At 42.1% G+C, this 23,833-nt stretch overlaps 1 protein-coding gene across 1 annotated transcript in view; it reads left to right on the top strand.

Moving 5' to 3' along the window:
• Myo16 (myosin XVI) overlaps window positions 1–23,833 on the top strand; it is a 497,779-nt gene that overhangs the window by 205,145 nt on the left and 268,801 nt on the right. The window contains exons 12-14 of the mRNA XM_029557215.1: window positions 3,398–3,525; window positions 7,606–7,711; window positions 16,368–16,485. Of these exons, the coding sequence (XP_029413075.1) occupies window positions 3,398–3,525; window positions 7,606–7,711; window positions 16,368–16,485 (352 nt within the window). The remainder of the gene's footprint in view (window positions 1–3,397; window positions 3,526–7,605; window positions 7,712–16,367; window positions 16,486–23,833) is intronic.

The following is a 23,833-nucleotide window of genomic DNA, read 5'->3' as shown; positions in this document are numbered from 1 at the left end:
CATATATTTATATATTTTAAATATAAATTAAATTTTAAGTTTTACTATACCAAGTATTTAATGGGCATTCAGTATACAAAGACACATATTCATTGCGTCCAACATTTTCAACTCTTGTAGCAGAAAAAATAAATTGAAAATACATGAAATTCACACCGCCTGAAGCCCAAAGCAAATTAACCTGCATTTTACAGGCCGGAACCAGCCTTGCGAGCGCCTGGCATGTCTGAATTCATATTGATTGTGCAGAATCCCGGATTTTTTGTGCTTTCTTTGTCCATAAGCAGCTACTTACAAAATTACTGGTGTGAGGTTGATACAGGGACTTGATTTGATGCTGATTCGGTGTCTTCTCCAGCAATTTTGGAGTTTTGCAATTTAATATCAGCTGCTCATGTGAAGAAATATTTAATGTGGGCTAACAACCCTCTAGATTCACAAAATGCATCAATTTTGAGCCTATTCATTACTATACTTATTATTATTATCTTATACTAAGTCATTTTAAAATAGTTCAATTTCTTACTACGTTTATCATTTTCATAAAAGAAGAAAACAATACATGAATGATTTCTATGGTTATAAAGATCACAAAAATAAAGAGACTGTCATGCACCCATGCTTCATGTTTAAATACACTGCAGAGTCTGTTTGACTTCGTTCTTTAGTATCCGTGTGTCCTGTGAAGCCCTTGCTTCTCATTGCCAGTGGGTCATGGAGAGAGGCCCTTTCTAAAAAGCCTGACTTTGAGAGGAATGCAGACACACATCAGCAGGTGCCCTTCCCATTTGTAACTTCAGGCAACCATGGCAATGTGGGCCCAGCACCAACTCACTGGGAAGAATGGAGCTTTCAGGAGAACAGGCAGCAAGTTCTAAATGAACAGACATAACAAGGAGCAGGGATCCTTACAGCACTGCCCACCTATGCTGAAAACATTTGATATCGTTCATTTTAACCATGAAAGGTGTATGGGAGGAGGAAGAGAAGGTGAAAAGTCATCGGATCTCTCTGCACTGGTTCTGTCAGTCCAAGGAACATCTGCGGCATCCAGTCATACACATCGGTTGCAATATAAAGGGATGTTAACATAGAGTGTCTTCATCCTTAAAACTGCATAGACTTTTTAGAGACTTACTTTTTCTTGACAAACGAGAACAAACATCTGTGCACCCCAGGAGGACACCAATAATAGACCAAAGAAATAAGTCCACCCATGACTACCTTGGTGGATGAATGAGTTTATTGAGGTGACTTTTATATTGGTTATCATTATCGAGATTACTGATAATATCAATAATTAGAACCAATATAAAAGTCACTTGGAAAACTCAACCTGCATCATTTAAAAATCCTCAAGTTTCAACAGAAAATACTGAAATGGGCACTGAGGAGATGGCTCATCAGGTAAAGCATTTGATGCACAATCATGAGAACCTGAATTCAGATGTAAAGCTGGGTATACTCAGCAACATGCACCTGTAATTCCAACCCTGGGGGAGAGGGTTGTGCTGAGACAGGCAACTCTGAGGAGCTTGCTGACCAGCCAGGCAAGCCAAATTGTGGTGAGTTCCAGTTGTTCCAGGTTCAGTGAAAGATCCTATCTGAAATGAGATGGTAGAAAGGAATAGAAAAAACACCTGACACTGACCTCCAGCCTCCACATGCACACATGGGTGTCCATATTATGCACACACACACACACACACACACACACACACACACACACACACACCACACACACACACCCTGACACACACACACCACACACACACCCCAGCACACACACACACCTCTGACACACATACCACACACACACCCCAACACACACACATACACACAGAGAAAAACACCCAAACTGAACATGTCACTGCCCTGTTATTGTTATTTCCACATAACTTTACAAAGCACAGAAACAATCATCTCTGCACAGAGGTTGCCAGGAACAGCAGTGGAACCCACTACATTTATACTCCAAGGCGACGTGGAGAAGAGTGGGTTTACAGGGCAGAGAGCTAAGGAAATTGTGAGTCTGATTATCATGAGCAGTCATCACTTTGGTGATTCCCAATCATGTCTTTGGCCAGCCCCAAACAGGTTCATAGAAACACAGTAAGAAGCATGAATAAGCACCGGAAACCATTCATGCTCCAAGGTCTCTTCTCTGACTTTGCTTGTAACATCAGTGAGACCCTCACTGGGTTACAAGCAAATTGAATTTGCAGAAAAGGGGGTGGAGAGATTGTAAGGGCCAGAGGAACAGAAGCCTGCTGCTAGACAGTGCATTCTAGACATGACAGGGAAGCTGCACCCATGGAATCTCCACAGTACGGTAGCCTAACAAGATCTGCATAATGACAAAAATAGCTGACGTGCCAATGTGAACGGGAAAATTTCACTGGGTCTCACCTCTTGATGAAGAGCTACAGGCAATCAACGGATCTGAGGGAGAACCAGTTTTTCTAAGGGACTAGCTCCCTGAGAGGTTATCTAATCCCAAGTGGGTGGTACACAGGAGCACCACTAAGTGACTCAGTGCATTATATATATATATATATAACACACACACACACACACACACACACACACACACACAATTAAAGAAAAGGGAGGGATACAGGAGGAACAGAAGTGTGGAGAGTCCAAAATGATGCAAATATTGTACTCATGTATGAAATTCGCCAAAATAAAAACAATTAAAAAAAGAACAGAAATGTGTCCTGCAAAATTTAACCTAGCCTAATAGTTCTTTGTTTATGTATTGCAAATTATATAGCACTACTATTTAATCACTTTATTAGTTGTTTTTAAATGCTGAAATATTTAAAAGCAGAAAAGTCCCTTCTGGGCTCCTGACCCAGTTGTCCTTAAAGATTCAGGACAGTTAATGTTGTAAAATTCACTAGGAACTGGAGAATTAAAAATACTAACAGCAAAACCTGGTGGTGGTGATAGGTCACAGATGCACTGAAATTAAGGTAATTGCATTGCTGTATCTCTGAGAAGTGGGTAAATAAATTTCTATGTGCTTCTTAGAATCCCTGCAATCTTAGAATGTCAACCCTAAACACTGCAGAGAGAAATTGAATTTAGTGTGAATGAGTACAGTTTAGACCTATTCCATGGTGGTTTGTTATTCAACGGAATTTTGAGCCTTGCTGTTCTTTTAATACTTGAGAATAATTTAAGGCTTGTAGACCAAAAAACAAAGAATAGATCTAATCTTCTGTTTTGCCTCTCAGTCTGATGGAATTGTGCTAAGATGTGGGACTGATTGTACAAGCGTTAGGTACTCCCAACAGGTTCAGTTTATAGCTGTCTTCTTCTGGGTGGCACACAGGTAGATAGGAATGGGTCCTAGTTTCATCGTCCTGTTGTCCTTCGTCTGCCTACCCAGGTGTCACAGCTCTATCTGAGCCCCACAGGCCAGCGGAGCCCCTTGCTGCCACCCCACCTCTTCTCCTGTGCAGAACGGGCTTTCCACCGACTGTTCCAGGAGCACCGGCCACAGAGCTTCATCGTCAGGTGAGGCCCCAGGTCCCACGCACAGATCCCTGAGGCTGCGGGTGGGCATTCCTTCCTCACTTGCCTCCTCCACAGTCCATCTTTCCACAAGCACATTAGTCTTGTTACAAAGGACCGACTTCCTTCCTCCTAGAAATAGTCCCTGGTGGAGCAGAATCAATCTTAACCCACAGCCTGAAGCACACTTCCATTTGAAGATTTAAAATTTAGGACCACAGCAAAAGAACTTTCAAATTTAAGAAACAAATGTGGAAAAGAAAAGCTCTCCACGCTAGTGTGCCTAATCCAGGCTCAACCTATGGTGATATCCAAAATACGGCTTTATCAACCCCCTTGCAAAAGAATGTTTTCCTGCCCTGCTGGTAGGCATTCCCTCTGCTCCCTTTGCAGCAGATAATTCTCCATAGGTGGTTTTTATTTGAAATGTAACCAATAATTTGCAAAACCCAGAAAGGCAATTTACACTGCAGCAGAAACTTTTTCAAAATTGTCAGTGGGAAGCACAAAGAACGAGAGATAGAATGTGAGTGGGTGTTGACAGAGGATTCAAGATGAGATTTGGGAGGCACCCTACTAGGGGAAGGAGGCTGTACCCCTGTAAGGCGGGAAGAACTGTCAGTTTCTAAGGTGTTCCTTTCTCTCATCGTGTGCTTTCTTAAATCAATGCTAAATCCTTCTTTAGTAAGCTCCAACATTGCTAAAAAATAAATAAATAAAATTTGGTCCAGTGAGATGCTCAGTGGCCTCTCTTTCCACCCAACCTGAGGACCTGAATTCAATCTCAGATTCACATGGTGGATGGAAGGCAGGAACTGATTCCTGCAAGTTGTCCTCTGACCTCCACACACATGCTGTGTCATGGACACCCATGCTTATGGAAATACAAATTAGTTAATTAGTTAATTAAATATAATAAAAGTAAGATCTGTATCAGAGAATTGCATTTTCCGTTTGGCCAAGCTCCTGCCAGAGAAAGCCGTCTGTGAAGACCCCTAGCTTTGCCTTCCTGCGCACGCGCACTCTTGCTGCAAACTGAACAGGGAAATAAAATAGCACATGACACAAGTTCAAATGCATGGAAGCCCTGCAGGGATAGAACCTAGTGTTTATTAACAATTTTAAATAAACATTTGCATATCTGCTTTTACTTTATTGAAATCCATTGAAGGAGCTAAGCTTGGTGGCATGCAACAATAATCCAAACCCTGGAGAGACTGAGGCAGGAGGATAGCCATGAGTTTGAGGCCAGCATAGTCTACATATGGGACTTGGTCTCAAATAAAATGAGAGTTAAAAGAAAAAAAAAAAGTTCCGTGGAGACTAGCAGGGAAGGTGACCAACTTTAGTGTTCTGTTCTGAAGTGTCTGAGGGATGCTGAGGCTATGGTTGGTAACATGTGGCTCCAGCCATCCCTGAATTTATCATCTCTACTTTCATATGTTTAACTATTGGGTTTCCTGATGTTTATTATAAATTGCTTGGAGAATATTGTCAATAATTGGTGAACTGGGGAGGGTTGTGAAATGGTGTTGACAATAACGACATCTAATATTTGTTGATCACCTACCCTTTGCCATTCCTTGGTGAGGCGTTTCCTATGTGTTAGCTTATTTTCTCCTTAGAAACCCTGTGAGATGAGTAATATTGTCATTTATAGAATAATGAGAATTAGGGCATTCCATGTGTCATGTGACTGTTACAGGGGCTCACTTTATAAGTACTGCCTTAGGATCAGTAAATGTGAAACCCGGGTCCAGCTTCTGAACCACAAAGCAGCCAAACACCACTGCAGCCATCCCAGTCTCTTGCTGTGACCCACAGGGAGAGCAAGAACCCTACCCAGTCTTCCCTAAAACGCCTTCCCACAAATCCACAGACGTGCCAAAATCCTCACTGAGTCACTGAACTGTAAAGCACTCCCTCCAGTGGTGGGCCTTGAGTTCTGAAAGCATTGGTTCCTAACTCTGCTCTGCAGGGGAGGTGCCAGTGTGGCTGTCCTCTGGGGATCTGCCCCAGGGAGCCCATAGTGCCCTCAGGCACCTACCATGGACAAACCTGCCTCTATCTGTTCAGCCTATTTCTTTTTCAAAAAAAAATATTTGCATGAACTCATGTGGAGGAAAGAGAACAACTTTTGAGAATCGTTTCTTGCCTTTCAGATGTGGGTTCTAGGAATCAAGCTCAGATCATCTGGCTTAGAGGCAAGCACTGTTACCCACTGAACCATGTTGCCAGTCCGTGTTCAGTCTAATTTCTACAAACTTTTTCTCATTGGAGATTTTCCCCCTCAGAAGTCTTCACTAACATTCTGTACTAATGCTCCTTTGAGACATACTTTAAGGCTTAATAATGCATATATCAGGCACTTACTTGAAAAAAAAACTAATTTGGAAAAAAATTCATTTATTTTTATTAAAGTTTTACAACAGAGTCAGAAGTCTTCATAAGCAAAACAAACCAAAGGCCTGGTCTGAGATCACAGGACTTCCCTGTGACAGGATTATTCTGCACTGTGATAAGATTCGGACCCTCCTGGGTTGGGATGACTCAGGAGAGGCCTTCCTCTATTGCCTCACCTGCATCCAGCTTGGCCCTGAGGAGTTCAACCAAACCTTCACGTTCATTTACTGAGCTTTGCTTGTGTCCTGGAAGAAATTAAATATTCCTGAAATAGATATTCTATAAATCAGTACCAGATCAGAAACATATTATTTTATTCAAAAACTATTTTAAGATCACATTTTAAAGCAGATGATTTTGTGTCTCAGTATTTCACATGAATAAGGGTAGCTGAAATGAGACGGGAAGCATCTGTAGCAGGTTGAGATTTAAATCATTAAAATTCCAAAAGTTTTCTGGCAAATGCCCTTTAATTCATTTAATTAATTAGAATATATATTCCAAGGCAGGAATCTGAGAAAGTACTTGTAAAATACTTTTTTAAATTTTTTATTTATTATTTTTATTTTATGTGTATGCATGTATTGCCTGCATGGAGGTAGGTGCACCTATGTCATGCAATGCCCGCAGAGGTCAGAAGAGGCTGTTGGATCCCCTGGGACTGGAGTTATGGACAGTTGTTAGCTGCCATATGGGTGCTGGGATTTGAACCCGGGTCTTCTGCAAAATGGCAATTAGATAAATAAAGCCTGTTTCTGAATGATCTATCTGGATCCATAAACCACTTTGTTAAATCTGCAACACCTTTGTAATTGCCATGTGGGGCTGCTGCGTTCATAAACTGTCATCTAGTGTCAGGGCAATAACAATTACTGTTTGTGAAAATTTGATGAATGAATGAATGAAGTATGCCTACAAGGCAGCTCTGGGATGTCATTATAAATTGTAACTTTGTTACTGGTGATTAGCTGATTCTAGATGTTAAAAAATGCACATCGCACACACTTAGGACCAAAATCCACTGAGAAAAGTTTGTTTTAGGGTCTGCCAAGGGCAAGGAGTGCTCCCCTTGTCTCATGAGCTTCTTCCATCAGCGTGTGTACTGACTTGACCCAGGCTCTTTCTACAGGGAAACTAATGCACAAAAAGATATGGGGCATTTCCAAACGTAGCTGTGGCAACTTTGCTAGGAGGCTCAGGAGAATTCGGAAGCTTCCCCTGGCAGGTGGTGTGTAGCTCCAGGACAGACATGTGTCCTTCCTGCTCTGGTCTGCTGTCACCCTGGAATCCCTCCCTGACTTGCACTTACAACATTGACGTCAAGTCCCGTACCTTCCCTGCCAATATTCCCACTGTGCTCCCTGGTCACGTGGCTCTGTGCTTGGGTGGCCACTGCAGTGCAGACGTTGGGTGGTATTGGTCTATAGTCTTGACACTAACATACCAATGCATGCATGACAGGGCATGTGCTGACTCAATGATTACAACAGACATCAAATTGAAAAATGAGGCTATATCAACCATCAATTCAGTAATAAGTGTTATGATCATCTCTTGCTGTCCCTGGGTCTGACAATTATCTACTTCTGATTATTTAGTTATTTACTATTTATTTATTTATCTATCTATTTATTGCCTCTTCCAAGCCAGTGAACTTATGTTTCCCCCATTTTCTCACAGTGGAGAGAGAGGATCGGGGAAGACCGAAGCCAGCAAGCAGATAGTGAGGCATCTGACCTGTAGGACCAGCTCTAGCCGGGCTATGTTTGACTCCAGATTCAAGCACGTAAGTTGCTCTGGGTTAGCAAATGTGTGAGTGGGTGGGTTGAGGCAGGAATGATGTCACATGATAATATAGGGGCCACCATCACAGAAAGTGGTCAAACTTTGTAGAGAAAAAGAAAAAACAAAAGAAATTGAGCCCAGATGTAAGGTAATATTAAGTAAATGTTTAAATTTTCTTTTATGAAATTAAAAGTATTTGGAACATACTTCATTTTTACATTTGCTCTTGGTAATATCTCTTTGCTCTTAGAATAGCTAATGTAGTTAGGTTTTTCTGTTGGTTTGTTTGTTCACATAGAAAATTCCTCTGGCTCTGCTGATGGGGACTGGCCTGTGGGGGAATCTTAGAGCTGGTAATAAAACACCAACATCTGAAAGGAGTGGCAGTAGTAAACCCAAATGACATTGGTGCGCAGGCCTTCAACCCAGCATGAGTCTAAAGTAACTCAGAAACATTTGTACTGTTGTATTCAGTAGAATTCCAAAACCCTTGGCCCTGCTAGTCATCTCCTTCAATGCATCATCTGGGCAAATTGCTACCAGAGTTCAAGGAGGAAGCCCAAAGTTTTACTGTCATCCAAGAAGCTGAAGCTAAGACAGTTATCCACAGCAAAGTTAGCGATGGTGCTCAGAAGACCTGACTAGTGCTTGTCCATAGGCTGGTCCTCTTGTTTGAATGGTTACAGCCTGCTTGGTTCACAGCATGTGTCAGACCACAGTAGTTTAGGACTGGAAGCTTCTTGCAATACAACCCACCAACACAAGAAGGACCACAGAGGTAGGGAATGGACAGAAAACCCATCAGTAACTATATCGGATGCTTTTCTCATTGCTGCAACAAAATACACTAACAAAGGCAACTTAAGGAAGAAAGTGCTTATTTTTGGCTCTCAGTGTGAGGGTGCAGTCCATTGCGATGGGTGGAGAAGGCACGGCGTCACCAGCTGCTCACATCACTTCTGTAGCCAGAAAACAGAGGCAGATGAATGCTGGTGCTCACCTTGCGTTCTTCTTTTAACTTAGTTCAGAATCCTAGCTCGTGGAATGTTGTTCAAGGCGGGCTTTCCTACCTCAGGTAAACCTTTCTTCAAACGCTCATAGTCAGTCTCAGAGGATCGTTCCATGGTGACCCCCAAATCCAGTCACCTTGACAATGTGGGCTGAGGATCACAATAACCTGTCACAGAAGGGAGCAGACCTCAACAGTCTGCTGTCCTGGGCCTCCATCTGAAGATCACACAGACCCTCCACCTGTGAGCATTTGGACTGAAAATGGTTCTGCAGGAACTGGAGCTCATGGAGATCATCCTCAGTTTGGCATAATCTGTTATGCTGGAAGACACCATCATTGTGCCTCTAGCCCTGTGATTCAGTCCCATCAGCAAGCCAGACATTCCCCATCTTAGTCTTTATCTCTAATCCCTCTGAGGATGCAGACCAGCTTTCCTGCAGACTTCTAGATATGCCACTGCATACTTCAAAGATTCACATTGAATTAACACCCTTCCTATGCTGCTCAGCACAAGCCATGGTGCAACTTCTTTCTCATCATGGCCTGCAGGCTAGAATTTACACTGACTCCATCTCTCTTTCCCTCTCTAACAGCATCCCATAATCTGCCTCATCAGCCATAGACCCATCATCATTCCATAGGCCCAAGGTCCACATTGTGAGTTATCTCAGAGGCAGTTCTGAGTGGGTCTCTTCTTCCCCCATGGTGGACCATCTCCCAATCATATCTACATACATACCTTCAAGGGGTCTTGAAGGATAGAATACTTTGCTCCTCGTGAATGTTTAGGGCCCAACATCTTCACAGAAAATCAGGGGAAGAGGAAAGAAGGTTCTAGACCAGGGAGAGGGCTTCTCACATGAGGAAGCACTACCTCACATCTGTTCCCAGTTGTAGGCTTGCAATACTCACAGAGCTGTGTTCAGTGTAAGTAGCCTTGTGTTCAGATTAAGCCACTAACTAGAAGAAGAGAAGAGCTGCTGTGCGTGGACTGGTCCAGGTCTCTATCTTCATGATGTCTTTTCTCAAAAGATCTGAAGAATTTAATTCCCTGGATATCAAGTGGCATTAACTGGCATGACTGAAAACACTTCCTGATGTTGTCACTGACATCTCTGGACTTACAGCCTACCCTCCTTGTCCTCTTGCCCTGTGGGAAAGCTTCTTTTTTCATACCTTTGTCCTCATCTAAACAGTGTCCCTTTAAGTGTTGACAAGCGCCCGTCCTTTGAACTCAGGGAGCCCACCTCAGCTTGACACATGTTAGGAGGTTAGTGTCTATGTTGTAAATAAATGAATATGGGAATAAAAGATTTTCAAGTGTTTCGGCATCCCTAGAAAACATTTAGTTACTCTAGGTTCTTTAATTAACATTAATATAATCAAATAAACTTAATACAGACAAGCCAGTTGCATGCACCGGAGAACCTGCAAATTCTGATGAGCGTTTATGTGTAGGTGTGATTCAACACCAGGCTAGGCATTTTCTGATTCTTGTCTCCCCTGTCCTGCCTCAGTTGGACAGGAGGAGATTTGCTCCCTTTCTTTCTGTTTTATTTTTTGGTCCAACAGTAGGAAAGAAACACTTGCTCCCAAAAAATCAGACATTATCAAGAGACTTTTCAATGTTTGTATTGAAAATCATGTTTGGTCATGTTCAGTTCATCTTGCTAAAAATAAATCAACACACTCTTTGTGACTTTCAAGGAAATGAGATTATTGCATCGCTCCCTCCAATCCAGAAATAATGCACAGAGCATACTAGTTTGGTCCAAGCTTTCTGTCAGAGCTCATTCCAAGCTGACGTGCTATACATGCAGAAGCGCCAATGCCTGCCCGCTGCGTCAATCTAGCATCCCACTGCACACACAGCGTGGGGCGACACCTATGTTTTCTGCAGTGTTTTTATATTTAAAAGCAGCTGATGAAGCTGGAGTGAAATAGCTTCTGTATCTTTAGACCATTTCAGAAAAATAATACAATTATTGTTACTGTGGGGTCACTACTTCAGGAATGTTCTAGAAATTCATAGTACTTGATTCATCCTCTAAAAGTTGGAGGAACTTCTGTTTGGTCAGTAGATGAGTATTGTTTTCTTATGCCTTTAATTCCACCTATAAGCCCTTAAAGTTTTGAATTTACCTCTAATAGATTGCTAACTTATACCTGAGTTGGGAGATTTTTCTATTAATAAAGATTGTGTATTAAAGGGCCTGGAGAGATGGCTCAGCAGTTAAGAGCACTGTCTGCTCTTGCAGAGAACCCAGGATCAATTCCTAGTATTCATGTGGCAACTAACAACAGTCTCCAACCTCAGTTCCGGGGGAATCTGAAACTCTCTTCTGACCTCTGTGGGCATTGCGTGACATGGGTGCACTCACATACATGCAGGCAATATACTCGTACACATAAAATAAAAATAATAAATAAAATGTTTTTTAAAAGATTGTGTATTAAATCAATTCTGAGGCTCGGTGTGGTGATACATGCCTTTAATCCAAGCACTCAGGAGGCAGAGGCAGGTTGATTTTGGTGAGATCAAGGCCAGCCTGGCCTACATAGCAAGTTCCAGGCCAGCTGAGGCTACAGGGAGACCCTGTTTCAAAAGAAACAAACAACAAAAAATCCTGAACTTATCATATGGTATCGTCTATGCTCGTTAATGGTTTTAATCCATGGCCATTTGTGAAGCGTGTACCATACTGAGCACCATGGTTCTCCACCCCACAACTCCAAATAATGTAGCCATTGTAGTCAATGTGGGAAGGAGGGTGAACCTGTCCTCTTTGTTCAAATTTTGCTAATCTACTGATGATGACTGATACAGTAAGAACATGAATAAATCAACATGGTTATAAAGTAAATGCGGGTTAACTAATGGAAATACCAGAATCCATTGACTTAATTGAAATGACAGAGAACAGCAGTCTCCCTCTAAATTACAGGCTAAGATAATCTTTATTAGCATGATCTCTGATGGGAGAGCAGGCATTTCTGAGACACATTCTGGATTGCTTCATGTAAATTGACTTTGCAGTTCAGTTGGAGTAAATACATCCTAAGTTGCTTTCCTGTGATAAAGTCAGGTGTAACTCTTCAAACCCACCGGCTCTGAGAAATCAAAACCATGCAGATTTTAAGTAAAATGCTTCCTAATTCATTTGTGTATTTTACTAATTCCTCACAATACACAAAAGATGACACCGATAAGTTGTTTCTATTTTTTACATTTAGTGTATGGGTGTGGGTCAGTGTGGAGGTGCACACATGTGTACCACAGTGCACATGAACTGATCAGAGGACAACTTCCAGATTCAGTTCTCTCCTTTCACCATGTAGGACTCAAGGATTGAACTCAGGTTGTCAGACTTGGTGGTGAGTGCTTTTACCCACTGAGCCAACTTGCTTGCCCATAAATGATTTCTATCTCATGAAAAGTATTATCCAGGTTTGAGCATGGCTTAAACATCATATCAACTGTGGGCTTTCCCCCCTCTTTGAAATTCATCCATACACAAATATCATTGTCTAAGAAGCTCATCAAAACTACTCAGGTACGGTTTTAGCAAAGCATCCCAGGACATGTGCAGGAATTTCATGCAAGTTTTAGAAAAATCTATGAACAGTCTGTAAATCTGGATAGCATTGCAGAGTGCTTGTGAAATGCAGTAGATTTTAGAGACAGACCAGTGTTCCCTGCAAGAGAGAATCTACTTAGCAAAGTGAGCAGAGGATGTCCTTGTTATACAGAGCTATTTAGAAGAAAGTTTGAAATCTGAGCCAGCTAAGTTGACAGGACACTCTTAGGAGACACTGGGAGGGACAGGTGAGCTCTCCCCAAGACAGAATGTACTGATTGTGAGCCCTCAGTGACAGCCTTCATCCAATCAGATGGGAAGGGGCCCAGGACACCTCCCACTGGGGAAGGATGGAGGCCTCTAAAGCAGACAGCTTTACCCAGAATCCTACTGCTGCGAGAGAAGTCCATGAAGATTTCATCTATCCCCAGTTAGTAAAGAAAGAAAAATAGTTCAAATAAAGGTAGAGAAATAAAAGTGAGGGTGTACGGAGGCGGAGGTGGCTTCTCCAGGGGACAGTCATACAGAAGACCAAGAGAGAGACTTCCTGCAGATGGCACCAGTGACACCCTTATCAATGCTACATTCACAGTCTCAGAAGATCAGAGGAAGGGACCTGGGAGGGCGAGGGCCAGCAAGTTCAAGACTGATAGCAGCCTGGTGTTCCTGGGGTCCTGAGGGAGGCGTGGGGACAAAGATACAGCTGGGTCTGAACGGTACTGTGGCGTGAGGGGACGCTCAGGTCCAGACATGAGCCCACACTTTTTCCCTAAGCCAAACTGAATTCCTGGCTCATGTCGCTTCTGCCACCTGCTAGAAGTCCTGCGGGTTCCTGTCCAGCCTCCACAGGTGGCTTTGCTCTCCTCCATCCTCTGGGATACCGCTCTTCTTTCTCAGAGTATCAGAGAGACAGAGATCCATTAACAAGCACTCTTCTGTTTCTAATCCCCATATTTGAATCCCAAACATCAGAAGCAGGGTTTTTTTTTTTTTTTCATGTTATTGGGTATATTGGAACAGAAAAGCCATATTTTGGAAAGAAATTACCTGGAACTTCTGGCCAATTCTAGCCCAAATGAATTTCCAAAACATCTGGTACACTCAGATCAGCTAAATAAGCATTTATTAGCAGTCCCTTTGTGGAAAGGAGTGACCCAATCAGTTTGATTGATAGAGGCATGTAGATGTTCATTAAGGAGCTTACAGACATCTATTTACAATAGATTAACTGCTACTTGAATAGCACATAATCATTATAACTATTGAAATGTATACCATGCAGTATAAATGAAAAAAAAAGAGATACCAATAAAATTTCACTCAGTAAATACTAAGGATGTGTATATGTAACTTTTCTAATTTATATTTAAATTTTTATGATTGTATTGTTTGAAAGTCACCAAGAGCAGTGAAATGACACTGTTTGGGGATTGTCTTAACATTTCTCTTTAACAAATTTATTTAGTGCCACCTATTGGCGGACTGGTGAATTAAATAAGAAAACCGGGGGTTATTGCGGAGCTTGTCTGGAAATACGGAGCAGTGAGTGCTACAAGAAAGTTCTATTTAAAAACTTACATTTAAAAAATCTCTTTTGCTCCATATTAGTTTCTTGGTTCACATGTCTTGTCTTTGTCCCTATACTAACACAATAGCTATGTGATTAAGTGTGATTAAGGTGAGATTAAGTGTGGGAGCCTGCAGCTAGATTGCCTGGGTTCAAATCCCAGTGACAATGTTTAGTCTCTGAGTCTAAGACAGTTGCTTATTCTATGCCATTTTTGGTAGAGTGAAGACACAGGTGATGAGGTTAGAAACCGTGGCTTACAGTTACTGACAGAAACCAAACCAATCATCTGTAGTCTGTTTACTCTGTGACAAGGACAAGGCTGAGTGCTTTACATGCACAATCCTGAGACGTGCCAGAGAAGTCATTCCTGTGTTAGGATGAAGGAAAATGTGATTGGGGGATGGGGGGGGCTTATCAAGAACCTGTTTAGTGCCACAGAACCTGAGACAGGGAAGCAGAGCCCCCCCCCAAGCATGTGCATTTATTTAGTCATTTCCCACACTTCCTAGCTGGGAACATATCATCCATCACCCATCATCAGCTTCCTTGTAGAAAAATAAAAGTTGCTTTATCATCAGATAGCAAGAAAATAACCGGAAGTTAAAATACTGTAAATTCATCCCATTTTATGATTTTAACCATTTACTAACACATTTCTATCATGGGATAGAATTATAATATCAATTTTAACACATACATATTTACCTATGCCATAAAGTCTTTAGCAAGAAAAATAGCCCACTGATCACTGATTCTTTTTTTCCAGAAAACAGTTTTGTCCTCTCTGCTGTCAATTTACTTTTGATCAAATTATTTTGCAGGCCAAAATCATATACTTTTGTAAGGATTTAACATATCTTCAAACATTCAAGCTTCCAAAACAGATGGTTAAGCATGCTTCATTATCACAACTTTCAGCATTTTTGATTTGTGATTAGGAAAAGTGTTGTTTTGTAATCAATAATATAGAACGTTTCTGGGATGAATAAGTGCCTGAGTATAGCAAATGCCAAAAAATGTTAAAGTACACTCAAAACATTTGTTAAAATTTTATAATAATTTCTCAAAATTAATGTTAATTAAAGGATGAGGAACCAAGGAAACACTAGCGGGTACTTTTCTGCCACCTTGTGGCTGACTCAGAAACTGCAGCTAACATATTCCTTGTAATAGCCTGAAAGAGAAAGAACCTTCCAGACTTTCAAATATTTTTGGAGAATTGCTTTGTCACCAAAATTATCAGATGTATAGTCAGTTGATGGATAAGAAGTGGCTTTCATTTCATTTTCAATATTTGAAGAAACTTGTCCAGAAAGAATATCAGATCCCAGGATCTACCTGAGGAGCTTTACACTAGAGTTTCAGAACTTCTAACTCACCACCTCAGAGACCACCCGCAGGACAGGGAGGAGTCAGGAACAGCCTTCATCTAGAAGTTTAGTTACGTTTCTGAAGGAGGGGATGTATTTCAATGGGGTACATCAAGGTCAAGGAAGAGGTCAGTGGGCTGGAGACTGAAGAGTGTGTAGAAATAGGCCAGATGTGGTGGCACACGACTTTGATCCCAGCACTTGGGAGGTAGAGGCAGGTGGATCTCTGTGTGTTTGAGGCCAACCTGGTCTGTGAATTCCAAGCCAGCAAAGCTTCAAGTAAGACCCTGTGTCAAAAGACAGAAAAAGACAGTGTGTGGAAATATGTGAGGATCCAGATGACTGCAGATGTTCACACAAGTTAATTATTTTAGAAGAAATTTTGACTTCTTTTTAAAAACATCAAGGGGCTGGGGGGATGGCTCAGTGATTAAGAGAGCTTGCTACGCAGGGATAAGGACCTGAGTTCAAATTCCCAGGATCTAGTTAAAAAAGCCTGGGTGTCACCTATATTCCTATAACCCAGCACTATCAGGGGCAGGTGGGTAAGAGCAGGGACAGGAGGATTGCTGGGGCCTCCTGGCTGCCAGTTTTTCTCCACGTTCAGTGACAGGCCCTGTCTCAAGGGAATAAGGTAGAGAATGTTAGAGCAGGACACCTGAGGTCATCCACACACATATGCACACACACCATATACATTCAGTATAATCACACACTCTCATACACACATACACACACATGTGTGGTCACAAACTCATGTGTCAAGCAATCTACTACTTTATTAAAGTTTAAAATTTCAAGTTGTACGTGGTAAATTATATGTGTGTGCATGCTCACACACATACCTATGTGTGCGTTTGTGTGTGTTTGTATGGATAATATTATCATCCATTTAAATAGTAAGTGGAGGTAAAGTGCGTGTCAATTTATTACCATGGCCACAATTTCTGATACACTACACTCATAGTCTGCATTTGAGGAAGAAACAGTAACCTAAAAAAATTCAGCATAGTGTTTTGTGAAAAGCATAGAACTTTCTAGATAATAGAATATTTCCTTGCATCTTTACTGTTACATTCCAATTATATATTTTTAATGAGGAGTCCAAATTCTCTCTCATGTTGCAGGCCATGTGCATCTTGGAAGCCTTTGGACATACCAAAACCACACTCAACAATGTGTCCAGTTGCTTTATACAGTACTGGGAGCTGCAGTTCTGTGAGAGGAAAAAACATGTAACTGGAGGTAAGTGAACAGCGAGCCAGCAAAAGGTCCCTGTGCCCAGGGAGGCAGAGACCCTGTGACCAGTAAGACCTGTTGACTATCTGTACCACTCTCAGTATGCACACAGCAGAGAGAAGCTGACCTTGGACCATCACAGGAAGAGAAAAAGCTATTCTCCATCACTGATGGGTTTATATCATTTTTTAAAGATTTATTTTAAATTTTTAGTTTAGTTAATGAGGATTGTTTTATTATTACTATTGCTTCTTAATTTTTTCAATTTTTGGTGTTTTTGTAAATTTTTAATTAAAATATTTGTATATTTCATATAGAACAACTTAATCATCTTTATACCTCCTTCCTCATTGGCACCCTCCCATAGACCACACACACACTGGAATTCATGCATTCTGTCATTTGTGTTAAGTCCTATCCAGTCATCTGTGTCCCCAGATGTCCCTCAGTGCAGCAAGTTCACCCACTGAGATCTAGTCAGCATATTTAGAGTCCTTTAGGAGGATCAGCTCTCCCTCACCCAGCAATAATCATCTGTCAATAGTTCTTTTGCTAAGATTGGGGCCCTTTGCCCTTTTCCACAGCTCTGTGCTGGGTTTTTATATGCTTGAGTTTGCATGCTCACACTATTGATCAGTAGGTTCACATGAGCGAGGTCCCAGGAACCTGTAGAAGTCTATTTCCATGTGGTCATGCACTTCCTTCCTTGCTTCTATCATCTTCCCACTCCCACATCTTCCGCAATGGTCCCTGAGCTGTAGTTTAATATAGGAGTCCTGTCCAAAGACCCACATTCTGCAGACTTGTTCTCTATGCTTTGGCCATTTGTGTCCTTTTTTGTTCATTTCCCTCTGTGACACGAGGGGTCTTCATTGATGAGAGTTTAGAGATGTAATGGTGTTCTCTCTACCCATTGCTCCACTGTGGTTCACGAGCTTTAGGTGTAGAGGTTGCATTGTAGATGTGACACTTAGGTTTGGGCAGTTCACAGACAATTTCTGTATATGTCCGGTTGTGAAACTCTAATAATCTCTGCCTGTTAAAAAAGAAGCTTCTTTGATGAGTGGTAACTGGAATACTTGTCTGTAAATATAAAGATGTGTGTGTGTGTGTGTGTGCGTGTGTGTGTGCCTGTGTGCGTGTGTGTGTGTGTGTGTGTGTGTGTGTGTGCGCGCGCACATGTGAGTGCAGATCCCCTGGAGCTGGAGTTAGAGATGGTTGTGAGTTTCCTGACATGGGTGCTGGAAAGTGAACTCAGGTCCTCTGCAAGAGCAGTACGTGCTATTAATTAGTGGATGAGCCACCTCTGTAGCCTGCTCTTTGTAATGATATCCAGTATATAAGGAGGTGCATAAGGATGCGTGACTGTGGCCCTCCCGGGGTGTCAGGTTTCAAGTTAGAAAAATACTGTGCATTGAAATATCCTTGAGGACAGGTGCGACTTTCCCAGAGGACTGCGGAATGAATTATAGGATGCAGAGGAAAACCTACGTGAAAACTAAACAGCTGAAATGATTCAGACTTCTCACACGAAAATACAAATACTCAAATAAACCATAACCACATACAATTCCTCCACATAAAACACAGCGGGATCTATTTAAATCAAACCCGTATTTCTAAAATGATTGAATTAGAACCAGTTCAGACATTAAAAGAATTACCAAACTAAACTGGAACAGAACCAGTTTCTTGTTTGATTTAAACACTGAATGTATGTTTTTATGGAAACTCATTTATAATTCAACTTGGACTCCACTGAGGGTTCACCATCTTCCAATCACACAGATTAATTATAGAAATTCAATTGTGAGTGAATGTCTCATCTATCTGGAGGAGTCACCTATTTTAAAAGCCTTTAAAAGAGTTGTCAGGACATAGGTGTCCTAATTCTCAATGAATTTTGAAAAGGCTTAGTTTTATCTAGTTTTTTCAAGTTACCCTGTCTTCCCTTCTGGGAGGGGAAGTGAATTTTGACTATGATCTATTAACAAAACAAAGCTGTGTTTCTCAGCAAGTGAGTGTATATAAAACCAAGCTTCTATTAAGTAGGATTTCATAACATGCATACAAGGAACAAAAACAAATTAGGTCAAAAGCTTAGCCAGCTTCGGATTCTACAAGGGGAATGTTACAGTCCCTCTCAGTTTGAAGGCCACACTGCCACAGGACGTCATTGCATTTTAAGCCTCCTGCCTGGTTGTCCATATCTTGGTTCATGGCTCCTTGGTGAACAAAACCCATCCATAGTGAGCTGACCCCTCCACACAAAAGACCAGACTTCTTATTATAAGCAGTTTCAGCTCTGACCACCCTTCACTCACCAGTGGGTCCTGACTATGGTGATAAAGTTGGCAATAGGTTCCCCAGGTATTGGAAGTTAAAAGAGAAGACTGTGACTTGACCTTTACCTTTCAGGGGAGGGAATTCAGGATGAGCACTGTGGTCAGACTGACAGGACAATATGCCAGCAGTGCTGAGTCCCAGGCCACTGCCTCCCCCAACCCTATCATTCCACTGTGTGGAAGGACATACCCTGGGAATTCTCATTGATGTTTGAGCAATGGCTTTTGCTGAGCCCACATAGCACAGGCCCCAGTCCACACTGCCAAGTAGAGATCACTCATCTGCGGCAACACTAGGATGACCCTCTCAATCCATGTCCTCTTCAGTGTGGGGACATGCCAACTGGTTCCCAGACATGGTGTCCATTGGTCTTCCTGTCTTTATTTTCCTTCTTGTGGAGAGAATCAATGTGCCCTTTCCCTCAGGATTATCAATCTAGAAAATGATAGACTCATAAGAAGAGCTGGAGAGAGTGGAGGAGATGGCTCAGTGTATAAAGCACTTGCCTTACAAGAGTGAGGACCTGAGTTCTAATCCCCAGAACCCACGTACAACCAGGCACAGTATTGCACACCTACAATCCCAGCACTCCTACAGTGTGGGAGGTAAAGACATGAGAATTTCCAGAAGCTCACAGGCCAGTCAGCCTGGTATAAGAAGGAGCAAACAACAGACCCTGTCTCCAACGAGGTGGCAGGGGAGGGCCAACACCTGAGGCTGTCCTCTGACCGCTACATATACAACATAGCACGAGAGCTAGAGAACTGAAGCAGACTCTTCCAGAACCATCTGGTAATCACAGTCTATTAACAAGCGTCCTCATGTCTCCAGTCCGGTCAAACCCATAAATAGACCACTGGCCTACAGGCTGCATGCTGCAGCATACATCATGCATATTTTTAACTATGGATCCACAGGGAGGAGACTGTGAACAGAGTGCAATGAAATCTGTTGACTCATGCCTTTTCCAGTTGCATTCTGTCTTCTTAAAAGGATACCAGTCACATAACATCAGGACCCACCCGACCCTAGTCTGACCTCATTGAAACTTGAGTGCCTCTCTATAGAGATTCTGTTTCCAAGCAAGGCTCCATTCACAGGTCCTTGGGCAAGGACATGGGTATACTTTTGTGGCACATAATTCAGTCTGCCACAGGGAATAAGGAAAAGTTTTTACTGTCCAAAGTTATTATCAGTTTAAGAACAAATAACTCCACTGCTAAGAAAAATAAGCATTGACTACTTTATGAAGCTATAAGTAAATGCTGTATTTCTGAATCACTTAATCTGGTACCAAGACTGTTTTTGGTGTTAGACCTGAGGCTGGAGAGATGATCTGGTTAGTAAAGTACTTACCATGCAAGCATGAAGACCTGAGTTCAGATCTCCAGTGCCCAGGTAAAAGCAGGTGTGTTTGTACTTGTCTGTAACTCTCACACTAGAGGAGTGGAGAGCAGGCAGGCCATAGAGCTCACCAGCTGGACTATGTAGCTGCATCTGTGATCACTGGACTCAGTGAGACACCCAGTCTTCAATAGTGAGTTGGAGAATGACAGAGGAAGACAACTGATGCCAACCTCTGGCTTCCACATGTACATGGGAGAGTGTACCAGCGTGCAGGTGTGCACATACAGGTGCACACAAACACCCACATACATACAAAAATTTTTTTAAAGAAAGATGCATTAACTTAAATTGGTATAGGCCAATTTTAAAAAGAGCTCAATTCTTCAGGTTGAGCTGCTGTAAAAGCTTCTGAATTTTAAACGTTCATCAAACTTTCCTTTGAGCTGTTGGCCAGGGTTGTCCAAGAGACTCCCAAAATTATACAGGCTATTGCTGCAGTCCTTGATTGCCTCCCAGAACTTGAAGGTAAGACTCTGTTACGGAGACAGGGCATACTTTGGACACAGGATTTGGAGCGATGGAGCTTAAACTGACCTGGAAGCCTCTCCCCTGAAGGCTAGCTCTCATAGCTTTGCAGAGCCTGAAGCAAGCTGCTAAGAGAGAACATCAGTCGATGGTCCAACCCCAGCTCCAAGGCCTAACAACCACATCAGTTACCAACACAGCAGACGACATTGGTGCAGTAGTGGCACTTCTGTCTTGGGGGTAATCAACAGCTACCTAATTGGACTAAAAGTCCACTCAATGGGAGCTCCTAGCCAAATCTGGAGAGGTCATAGATCTTAGAGAAAACCCCAAAGAATGCAATTTCTTACTATGTGCCAAATATGGATTCTTAAGTTTATGGACCAAGTATCCCAATTACCACCCATCAAAGAAGCTTTTTTTTTTTCAAGGACAGAGATAATTACAGATTCCACAACTGGCCACACAGAGATTGTGAATTGCCCAAATTTAGGGGACATATCTAGGATGCAGCCTGTACATCGAAAGCTCATGGAACATAGAACAAGGGATGAAGAGAACACTAATGCATCTTTCAACTTTCATCAGTGAAGCTCTCTCATGCAACAGAGGGCAACCAAGAGACCACAAATGACCAAAACATAGAGAATAAGAGTCTGCAAATTGTGGTTCCCTGGAGAGGACTCCTATATTAAACTCCATCCACTCAGGGCTCAGGGACCATTGTGGAAGAGGAGGCAGAAAGATTGTAAGAGCTGGGGAGGAGGTGCATGACCATATGGAAACAGAGTCTTACAGGCTCCTCGGATCCTGCTCATATGACCCTATAGCAATGGTGTCAGCATGCACAAGACCCATGCAAACTCAAGCAGACAAAACCCAGCACAAAACTGTGGAAATGGACAGCAGGCCCCAATTGTAACAGAAGACCTATTGGCCGATGAACACAGCTGGGTAAAGAGCTTCTTATTGTTAAAGGGAAGGATTCTAGATAGGCTGACTAGACCTCAGTGGATGAACTCGCACCAAGGATGTCTGGGGACACTAATGACATGATTAGGCATAAATGACAGAGTGTATGAATTCCAGTGAGGGGCTATGGACAGGTGCCAATGGGGAAGGGGATATAAAGTTGATCCAGATGTTCTGTATGAAATACACAATCATTTAATAAAATTTTTATGTAAAAATAAAATAAGTAATCAAATTACAATAAGCCTACTTTATTCAAACAAGGTCAAACAAATTGTAGGATGATTGTATAGTTTTCTTAAGCTTGTAAACAGTAGTGATTGCCACTGTATTAGACTTGGAGAGTTAGCATACTAATATTAAGGCTGATTGATGCTGTTTCCTTTATTGTTGCTATTAGTTATTTTTAAACAATTCAATACCAATTCTTCAAGAAGTAATCACAGATTGCAACATAAAAGCATTGGGCTTAGTTTTATGAACCACCAGCTATAGAAAATTTTGAGGTTTTTTTCATTTTTGAGAAAATTTCATTAATCACTAGTGTTCTAGTCTGGCTCCCACTCTGGTGTTTTTTCCTCATTTGATTTACCTGTTTACCAAAGCAGTCATTCTTAGCTCCTTTGGGTAGGAGCCAACATCCTTCAGTATTGACGAGCTTCTAAAGTAACTTATTCTCACCCACAGGTAAATATATAGGTAGTCAGTTTGTGAAGACTGGGAAAACTTTATCTGAGATGGCTCCATTTAGCTATAGAATGCCTGTGTCTGAGCTCACCTCCTTCATTCTGATATTTCATCTGCCACCCAAGAGAGCAGAAGTTTATGGTCCTCCACACAAGTACACCTGTGAGATTAAGGAAGCGATCGTGATAGACACATGTCCCCAGTTCCTTCTCTTATAATCTAGATCATGAATTTTCTCCTAAAAGAACAAAATTAGGTTGGCATTATCTTTAGATTATATGAAAAGTTTTATAGGACACACAGTTTTAGGGAACAGGCTGTTTTGGAAATGAAGAGGAGTTCTGTGTTTCTCATTATCATCAGCTACTCATACCATTTCACATGCTTTCTCACAGTATCTGAGAGCTTTCTCATTTATATAGCCTGTGCAATTGGCACTTTATTATTTTAAGTATCTAGATACTGGGAAATAGAAGTCGAGTTCAAGCAACCATGTGAGGCAGCATTGTGTCATGAGAAATGGACTTTGGAGCGAATTACAGCCTGGCTGTTGAGCCCAGGAGCCTGGTGATTGTCTTTTACCCTCTTTTCTTAGCTACAGAATAAGAAAACTAGATTCCACACTTGGCCACATTCCTTCCCTCTGCGTCTCATTTGATTGCAAATAGATCACTTTTGACTGTGTCCACTTCTTGGTGATACAGTGGGATCTGTGGTAGTTAAACACAGCTGCTTCTGCAAGGATGGAGAAAATTCTGGGAAGGTTGCCATGAGCACCTGCCTCAGAGGTGGTACAATTAGTCTCCCACTTGACAGAAAGTGCCAGAGAACTCAGTGCCCCACACCTCAGTCAGCAGTTAGAATTTTGGTACTGAACCATGCTGTTTACCCCAGGAAAATCTTAAATACTGAGCAGATAGTTCTTCAAACAGTGGAGTTATCTCCTCTTCTGAACTGTTCATTATTCACCAAACACTGACGAAAGGACTTTTAGAAGGTCTCACAGATGCCCACATCCCAGAAAGCACAGGACCTCGGTGTCTTACACAACTGCATTAGCGTAGTTAGTCTCTTTCAGAGCTGTTGTTTCCCATCAAACTTGTACTGAAGGAGAGTGGACACTGAGAAGCTATAAGGTTGTAGTTTTGCTGCATCCAGTATGGGTATAGCAGAAAATTCAGGGCTATCAGCAGTGTCCCCAGAAAGGTCAAAAGCCAACGCACACGATTCTCAGTTCAAACCCCCTGAAACAGGGTGAGAGCCCAGGTGCTAGAGCCACTGCAGCCTGGCTTGGATCCTCTTCTTCCTCCCAGCTCCATGGCTGTGGACAGGCCAGCCAACCTTCTCTGCCTCATTTTCCATTTCTCCGCCATGGTGATAATCATCACTCCAAAACCTCAGGATTCCCAGAAGCAAAGAAGGTCAATGCCTTCCTTCCTTCCCTTCCTTCCTTCCTTCCTTCCTTCCTTCCTTCCTT

Source organism: Nannospalax galili, unplaced genomic scaffold (assembly GCF_000622305.1).
Source record: "Nannospalax galili isolate Female #2095 unplaced genomic scaffold, S.galili_v1.0 scaffold267, whole genome shotgun sequence".
NCBI classification, from domain to species: Eukaryota; Metazoa; Chordata; class Mammalia; order Rodentia; family Spalacidae; genus Nannospalax; species Nannospalax galili.
The sequence above is the reverse complement of the archived record's forward strand: the minus strand, read 5'-3'. Positions and strand labels throughout refer to the sequence as shown.